The 9,646-nt window shown below is 33.5% G+C and overlaps 2 protein-coding genes across 4 annotated transcripts in view; one reads left to right on the forward strand and one right to left on the reverse strand.

The window, feature by feature from the left end:
* Window positions 1-4,865, forward strand: part of LOC105462583 (facilitated trehalose transporter Tret1-like) — an 11,575-nt gene extending 6,710 nt beyond the window's left edge. Inside the window, exons 2-8 of one of the 3 annotated variants that reach the window (XM_011709287.1) lie at window positions 1,440-1,522; window positions 1,752-1,887; window positions 2,192-2,362; window positions 2,534-2,682; window positions 2,958-3,496; window positions 4,045-4,180; window positions 4,407-4,865. In XM_011709287.1, the coding sequence (XP_011707589.1) occupies window positions 1,481-1,522; window positions 1,752-1,887; window positions 2,192-2,362; window positions 2,534-2,682; window positions 2,958-3,496; window positions 4,045-4,180; window positions 4,407-4,745 (1,512 nt within the window). In that variant the 5' untranslated portion in view covers window positions 1,440-1,480 and the 3' untranslated portion in view covers window positions 4,746-4,865. The remainder of the gene's footprint in view (window positions 1-1,439; window positions 1,523-1,751; window positions 1,888-2,191; window positions 2,363-2,533; window positions 2,683-2,957; window positions 3,497-4,044; window positions 4,181-4,406) is intronic. The other 2 variants (XM_011709285.1, XM_011709284.1) reach the window with 2 other exon arrangements.
* Window positions 1-9,646, reverse strand: part of LOC105462584 (fatty acid synthase-like) — a 64,587-nt gene that overhangs the window by 17,093 nt on the left and 37,848 nt on the right. The window lies entirely within an intron of this gene.

A 9,646-nucleotide genomic window follows, 5' to 3' on the forward strand; every position in this document is an offset into this window, starting at 1 on the left:
AGAGAATTAATCAGCATCGCGGAAAAGCGGTAACAATATTTCGAGATATGCAAGTATCGACGTGCAAGTATCGACATGCCTTTTTTTTAGAAAGGAGAAAAAGGAAATATTATAAAATATTATAATATCAAAACTTAATTGTAAAATTATTAAAAAATACAATTAAGTTATAATATTATAACATAAAACATATTTAAGATTAATAAAAGAAAGAAAGTTAAGAGGAAACATTAATTATAGAATATTATAATATCAAAATTGTACAATTATTAAAATATACAATTAAGTTATAATATTATAACATAAAAAACATTTGAGATTAATAATAATAAATGTAATATTTACATGCACGTTCAGATATACATATATCCGGTTTGCTTTAAAGATAATAAATCAAAAGTTGCCTATAATAAGACAGTTAATATATCTATAAATTTATCATATATTAAATAGACATTATTATAATATCGTAAATAATTGAGTCAATATTTTAGAAAAATTTAATTAAGTATGTTAGTGATGGTTTTGAATTTGACATAAATGCAACATCGAACAATATATCATTCAAAATAAGTTATCATCCACGAATTGTTTAATTATTTATTAGATTATGTTTGAATCTCACATATAATAATGATAATATACAGCGTTCGCCAAAAGTTCGGGGCCACCTAAATAATTTCTGAGTGGTTCAAGATATTGGAATTTATAGAGTTACAAAATGTAATCTATTATATAACCTTGAAAACACCCACTTCAACCTTCCGAGGGGTACGAGGGGGGAGCTAGGGGAATTAAAAATCTTAAACGGCATGTGGAATCGAGTGAGGACTTGTTTGAAAGGGCTTTTTGAGACGAGAAAAACACGAGGTCTTTACGATTCTTTTCGCAGAGTTATGCTTATTTGATAATTGGTGTTTTTTGGCTCTAGCGAGGCCCACGGCAAGGACGTGAGGAAGATAAGGCTTTGCGCATGTTCCTCACACACACACACACACACACACACACACACACACACACACACACACGCCATTCTATAAATATTTCCATCCACTTAGGAAAAATTGCAAAGTCTTATCTTCCTCGCGTCCTCGCCGTGGGGCCTCGATAGAGCCACACCAATGTTCAAATAAGCATAACTCTGCGAAAAAAATCGAAGAGACTTCGCGCTTTTTTCGTTTCGAAAAGCGTTTTCAAACGAGCGCTCACTCGATATGCCATTTAAGATTTTTAACTCCCCTTCTCCCTCGATCCCTTCGGAAGGTTGAAGTGGGTGTTTTCAAGGTTATATGATAGATTACATTTTTTTACTCTATAAATTTCAATCCAATATCTTAAACCATTCAGAAATTATTTGGGTGGCCCTGAACTTTTGGCGGACACTGTATATAGTATCTTCGATGCTAAGATTAATACTAGAAGTTTTTCATATTTTCCAGACACATTTTTGGGAGATAGCGATAATTTGATTAATACAAATATGTGTAAACGATTGTATGTTCGAAAAGAAGTGCTTCGTTTGGTATGTAATCAAATTAACTATTTCAATATTTTTAATAAAAAATGTACATTTATATATGATCATTTTTTATAAATCAAATCTATATAAGAATTTTTAAAATGCAGTGAGTTTAAACTTATACAAAATCTTAACTAAGGAATAAAATATTATTGATTTTAATACAATAAAAATAAGAGATGTAATAACATTAAATTTAATTGCTAATTTCTGTGTATATAATCTATTGCAGTTTCTTTATACCATTGTTTGCAACCTTGCTTTAATTAATGAAGGAGCTACTCAGGGATACTCCTCCGTAGTACTTCCGATATTAACAAGTAATACATCCTCGATAACTTTAAACGCAATGGAAATGCCATTTTTCGGTAACTATCTTTTGGTAACTGTTATTATGTCACTACAAAACATGTCTTTTATATTATTATTAATAATAATAAAAACTGTCATCATTTAATTTTTGTCAACATTCAATATTTATGACTTTCGCAATATAATTGCTCATAACATTAATCAATTATCTCTAATCATGCTTTATATTACTATATTAAATAAGGTAAAGTGATGATGTACATAATTCAAAAAATTGATAAAATACTTTTACAAAATATTAAGACATATTGTTTTAAAATGCACTTATTTGTACGTAATATTGGAAATATTTTTGTGTAGCTTCTACGGTACCTATAACTGCAGCCATTGGTTGCATGTTATGCCTCATTACGCTCAACTATGGAAGACGATTTACCATGATAATATGTAGTATAAACTTTTCTTTGGGATGGATCTTGATTGCGAGTAGTTATAATGTGCCACAGCTCTTTATCGGTAGAGTGCTAACAGGTGAGAAATTTCGAATTCAGATTTGTTGCGCATCCGAGCGCATTATATCAATTTTATAAATTTTCATTTATGTAGAAAGGAAAACAGACATTGTTCTACTAATTAGCAGTTTTTTTAATGATGAACGAATGAAAGCAATTTGTTAATAAAGAACGCATTAAAATTTTTCAGGAAGTTCCATTGGTTTTTGCTCTCCTGCTATTGAAATTTATTTAGAAGAAATTTCTATACCCGCATGGAGAGAAGTTCTTACGATTACCCCAAATATAGCGGTTTCCATCGGGGTCCTAATCGTTTATTTTCTAGGATTTGTTGTAAAGGTAAAAGAAATATGTTCCTTTCAATCATTTTTAACAGTAAAAAAGTAGAAAGACCTATGGTAAAAAAAAGGAAAATTTTTGATTACATTTAAATTTATATTTTTTTGTATGTGCTAGAATCAAATTTTAAATATGCAAAATTATATTTATATACATATATTATAAATAAATAAATATAAATATATATGTATATATTATTTATATATATTTATATATATAATTAAAGACAATTACAACAATTAATGTATAATATGTTTCCATTTAAATTAATTTAGAATAATTGGAGGCTGATAGCAGCATTTTTTCTCATACCATCGGCATCTCTTATTTTCTGCAATATATTTTTTATTCGCGAAAGTTCTATGTGGTTACTCATGAGAGGCCGAAAGGAGGAAGCTAAGATCGCTCTACTTAAAATCCGAGGCCTGCGTCAAGAGACGGTAGAATTCCAAGAAGAGTTTGCCAGTATGGTAAATTACAACGAGCAGACAATCAATTTAAAAGCATCTCAAAATTATCGAATAGACTCCTCCTCGATTAAAGAGACCAGACAGATGTCGTGTTTTATTTGGAATATGTGGAGCATACTGAAGAGCATCCGGGGAACAATCCTTTTACCAGAAGTGTGGAAACCGTTTGTGATTCTGAATCTCTTCTTCCTTTTTCAGAAGTTTAGTGGGGTGTATGTGCTTATAGCTTATAGTGTCGATATAATCACCAGAGTCAATGTTACAATAGATTCTTTCTTGATCACCGTCATAGTAGGAATTATCCAAGTGGTGGTCAACGTAATCACCGCAAGCTGCAGCAAGAAGTAATTATTATTGTTCTTTATATGTGATTTATATATTTATACCTTACAATATGAAATATTACGTATTTAAATTAGATATTCTGCAGAAATAAATGTCCAAAAAACAATATTAGCTGCAGTAAAGATATTATAATTAATAATAAATGATGAATCGACAAACGCGCAGTTATGAGCGCTAACACTGTCCCACTAACACTATTTTGCAACATGAGATCATTCACACCCAAAATACAAAAATGCTGTTTTTTTTCTGTCAAAGAAACAGGTTAAATTTTGTCGAACAGTGTAATTGAAGCAAATATAATGTGATCATCATGTTAATTATTTTAAATTTAATATATATTATAATTTTGATATAATTCTCTGTGAAGATCTTTGTGATTATATTCATATCGGTAATCTACATATATCGATTGCGCTACTAATAAAATACGTAATTGTATTAGTTGTTGATTTGCAAGTAGTTATTAAGCACACGTTATAATCAGTATCATTCAAACTGATTATAATCCAAGAATTTTTTATAATAAACTTCGAAATTCTACTAGATTTGGTCGTCGATTGATTTCCATTGTCTCCGGTGCTGGTATGTCAATCTCTTTGGGCGCTTTAGCACTGTACCTGCAATTTTTTGAAGAAACTGGCGTTTCAGTTGTACCTCTTGTTTGCATCCTTCTTTATGTGGTAAGAAAATTTATGTGAATTTAAGAACATTTTTAAGAATAAATATAATGTTTTGTCTTTTGTAAACTTAAAAAAATTTCTTTTTAATTATAATTATAATGACTTTGGTAGAAGTTTAAGTTTAATCTTAATAGATTTAACTTTAGAGATTAGTTTTTTGAAAGAGTTAAAAAAATGTGTTTATTATAACTAACCGTAAAGTTCACGATTAATCTACAAATTGTAGGCATTTGCATCATTCGGTTTTTTTTCGCTTCCTTGGTCGATGATTCCGGAATTGTATCCCACCAAGTACGTAAACGTTCTCGGGATGCTTACCGTCATCTTGGGTTTTTTGTTTGAATATACTGCCGCACAATTGTATCCATTGATGGTAAGAACTAACAGAAATGCCACTATTTTCTTTTACTGCATAATAGCTATCATAGCTACTGTTTTCCTAACCGTTGCATTGCCGGAGACACGAGGAAGAACGAAAACACAGGTAGAAGAAGCTTTTAGGGGCAAATCGCAGATAGACCAAACCTTTAGCGAAACTGAATTGCATCAATTGCATGTATATTAAAAGAATGAAACTAACGATAAAACGTTGATGAAATAATTCATGCTATTTGATACAAATTAATGTGAGAGTTTGTATATGATGTAAACGCATTGGGAAATAAATACTTGTATAAAAATTAAATAAATAGATGTTAATATCAATATTGAGGCTAATAAAGAAATTCTAATTTAATACTGATTTGAATTATCCCAGAATGATAGAAAAGAATTATATACATTGCTCACAGTGTATATTACTATCAAGATATAAAAGGAAGGATGAGGCGCAAGAAATGAAACACTGCTGAGATAAAATAAAGAAAGTTGTACAATTTCTAATTATAATATTTCGTGCACTAAAAATGTATTTATTAAGCTATTCATTTATTTAATCCTTTTGCCCAGATATAAATAAATAAAATTTTGATGAAAAACGTAAATGTGACTTCAAATTTAAATTTAAAGAAAAATTCATTTTATCGTATGTATTTTATTACTTGTTCTAATTGTTTGCACTAATTGTCTTTTTACCTACAATTTAATCATTTAAGCAACACAATTTAATTATTTAATTCTGGTTGAAGTAATATTTTTTGCAATATGATCTTCACAGTATTTCAAGATTAATCGCATCAAATTAATTATTAAGGAAAGAAGATTAATCTCATGTAATTTCACTATTCCAACTTCAGCTAATGATTACGTTGCAAGTCCGACGTTGATTCGGTGCACAGATTACATGCTTGAATAATGAATTTAAAAATTCATATAGAATTTATAAGGCATCAAGATCCAGCCGTAATCATAGAAAACGCTCTCAAATTTATTTGTGTTGATTATTTAATTTAATTAATATAATTGTGCACGTGAGTGACAAAATAACTTGGTTTCGTAATTTCTCACCTTTAAGAATTTTAATTAAAATCATTCAAAGACATTTCTACAGGACTTTATACATTATTTTTTACAACATTAATACTTGCTTAACGGAAAGTACAATTGTATTGTTTACGGTAATCGTTAAGCATAAGTATAAATTATTTAATATGAAATGTATAAATTATTTAAATGTATCTGAAATGTATAAATTATTTAAATGTATCTGAAATGTATTAATTATTAAAATGTATATGAAATGTATGAATTATTTAATATGAAATATATAGATAACATTTTAAATTTTATAAAAACGTATGTAAATTTTTTATATATAAAATATACATAAAATATTATTTCAATAACAATTATCACTTATCAATTAAAGAAATCATCATGGCGTCACTCAAGTGGTTCGTTTCTGATGCGGTCAACTCTACGCGTCAAAAACGACACGACGCGCAGCGGCGACGTTATATAATGCGTCCTACTCTTAATTTCGCATCTATGTATTTGCTGCATTTCGAGCAATAAACACTGTATACGCGCTTTTTATGACGTTAAAAGTGGGACGTTATACGCCGCGTCGCTTTTAAGAAGACACGGAATAAATCAAGTCTGGAACGAGTGGCACCTTTATTTAATTGATAAGTGATAATTTGTATCAATCTTGCATCTAACTCGCGTAATACAGATTAGACACTCGCATTCTGATTCGATCGGATGTGTATTTCGCAATACTCGTTCGGCCAGCGGCGCTCCACGATTTGAAAATCAAATCGTGGAGCGCCGCTGCGCGCGCCGATGCCGCCGCTGCCGCCGCGCGCCGCTGCGTCGCCGCGGCGCTATTGACGCGAGAGACGAAACCACTTCGACGTTTCCTTTTCCTTTACGGAAAAGGATCAATTCCGGGATGCGGGGCGTCGCGGTTGACGTAATTGGTAAGGTGAACTTGTACTTGCGTTTGACTGACACGCAACATGATAGAATCAACACGCGCGCATTGATACGCGACCGTTCGCGAACGCGTGTTTCGCAATATTCGGTTCGGCCGGCCGAAAATCAAGTCGTGGAGCGTCGATGCCGCCGCTGCCGCCGCGCGCCGCTGCGTCGCCGCGGCGCTATTGACGCGAGAGACGAAACCACTTCGACGTTTCCTTTTCCTTTACGGAAAAGGATCAATTCCGGGATGCGGGGCGTCGCGGTTGACGTAATTGGTAAGGTGAACTTGTACTTGCGTTTGACTGACACGCAACATGATAGAATCAACACGCGCGCATTGATACGCGACCGTTCGCGAACGCGTGTTTCGCAATATTCGGTTCGGCCGGCCGAAAATCAAGTCGTGGAGCGTCGATGCCGCCGCTGCCGCCGCGCGCCGCTGTGTCGTCGCGGCGCTATTAGCGCGAGAGACGGAAGCCATTTCAATATGTTTCGATCTTTATCCTGTTCAGAACGCGGCGGACACGAAAAGGATCAGTTCCGCGACGAGAGGCGTCGCGGCTGATACAATTGGTAAGTGAAAGCTTGTATTTGTACTTGATTGTCATGCATTGCAATATCATCGACACGCATGCATTGCTGAATCCATTCGAATGCATATTTCGTAATACTTGTTCGACCGTAAAGCGTCGCTGCGCCGACGCCGCTGCCGCCGCGACGCCGCCGTCGCGTCGCGCGTCGTCGCGGCGCTATTGGCGCGTGAAGTTGATCGCGCGAGACGAAGTGCGCCCCTTCGTTACTTTAATTATTAATGTTTTAATTATAGGACGTGGCGGACGTGAACCGGTTCCGGAACGGGGACGTCGCGATACCTTCAATTGGTAAGTAAATACTTGTATTGATCTTGCATCTAACTCGATCGCGTAATATAGATTCGGCACTCTCACGATGATTCGACGTTGACCGCGTATTCCACATCACGCTTGTTTGGCTATAAAAATCAAGACATGCAGCGTCGCCGTGCCGCCGCTGCCATCGTCGCGTCGGCGTCGCCGCGGCGCTCATTTCGCGTTAAAGTTAATAATCGCACGCGAAGTGTTTACTTTAATATCGCATTCACGTTTTATTTGCAGGGCACGGAGTGGATCGGCTCCGGAACGAGTGGCGTCGTGACTCATTTAATTGGTAAGCGAAAAATTTATATTAATTTTACGTATACACTGTTAAATCTATAATGTCAAATTTAATCTTAATTAAGTCGCCACTGCTCCTACTTAATAAATGGTTATTTTTAATTAAAACAATGGAGTTAAATAATTTAAAACCGTTCAAATTTAACCCAAATTTGGGTTAAATTTCATTGTTTTATTTAAAAATAACTATTTATTAAGTAGGAGCAGTGGCGACTTAAGTAAGGTTAAATTTGACACTATATATATATAGATTTAACAGTGTAGATATTGATTTCTTTCTAATATTTAACACCATCGTGTAATACATACTTATCCCAAACAAAAAAAACAGAATGATTGGCCTGTTTTTTTTGCAAGTAAGTATAGATTCAGCACTCACACGCTGATAATTCGGCCGAACACGAGTATTTTATAATACTCGTTCGCCGAAAATCAGGATACATGTATAGCTTCATCGCGACATTTGTAAAGCTGACCACGTAAGAGATGAAACTGCTTTGTCATGATATGTTAATTGCGAAGTTGTATGTTTTATTTGCAGAACGCGGCTGACATAGAAAGAGGAGCTCTGGAACGAGTCGCGATTCATTATAGGAGAGGGAATCATTCTATGCAATTGATAATTTGGATAATTTGAGAGGAGGAAGAAGCCTGGTACAGGTATCGAGTATCAACGCGGCGGATCAATCTTGTGGTAATTATTTCTAACTTTTATAAAATTAATCATTTCTTTTCATTTAGTTGAATCATTTTATTTTGTTGATTTAAAAATAAGATAAAAAGAAATAATTAAAAATTTCATTCTCGTGGAATTTTTTTTCAAAAGAAGTATAATTATTTAAAAAAATATTTAATAAAGAGATAAATAAAAAGTTTGATGTGCATAAAAATTACTTTTTAAAACATAAATTATTTTATCTATTTTGTTTTAATTTAAATCAGGAGGCCTGACAACTGAAACATTTTACGAGAACGAGGAGACATGATAACTTAGACGTCCTGATAGTCCAAGAGCTGGCTACACGGATTTCAAAATTACTCGGTACAAGGCCAGTTCCTACCTAAAAAGGTTCGATTAGTATCGCTATTAACGAAAACGCACTTCTGCCGCGCCGCCCCCGGGGACGTAAGTGTGGACAGGGCGGACAAACATGTAAATTTTCATAGCTCATTAAAAGTATTAGTACAAGGCTGAAACTTTGTAGAATGTTAGTGTCTAATGTCCCGAACAACGTATCACAATGGCAGAAATCTAAGTGGGGGATAAAGCACCGGCAGAAAGGGTTAAAGTTGCGCAAAATTAATAGAAATTTGAAGTACTTGGTACAAGCCTGAAATTTTATGTACATATTGTTTGTATCTTTAGAAAGCAATATGCAAAATGGCAGAAGTCTAATTGGGGGATAAGACCTTGGCAGAAGCCCGTGAAAAGCAGGGTTTGCGCACTGCTCTCAGCAGACGGTTGGCGCTAGCGATTCATTTTTTTAATCTTCTTAATTTATTGCAATGCGAAAGTTCATGTTTAATTAAAACATTACTAAAGGCAGCATTGTAACAAATTATTTATAAATTTAATTTATTTTATTTATAGTAAAACGAGTGAAATTGTATGTCATTTACGCATATAAAGCACGTTAACGGAATAATAATTCGATACCTTATACTTATAAATTATAAGAAAATTTAAAAGACAATGGACTCCTTAATTTAATCAAATATGTCAATTTGCACCTATTATGATAATTAATTTCTTCATTTGGTGCAAGGGCTCTCAGTTTTTAAAGAATATTGTTATCATTTAAAGCAATAGCATTATTACATTTTATCTTTTCTTTCACATTTTGTTCATTGGAACTATGCATAATTGCTACTACACGTTTGTTGCGTCTTATACGATATTGATTGCAAAAAA

Source organism: Wasmannia auropunctata, unplaced genomic scaffold (assembly GCF_000956235.1).
Source record: "Wasmannia auropunctata unplaced genomic scaffold, wasmannia.A_1.0 LD336097.1, whole genome shotgun sequence".
NCBI lineage: Eukaryota > Metazoa > Arthropoda > Insecta > Hymenoptera > Formicidae > Wasmannia > Wasmannia auropunctata.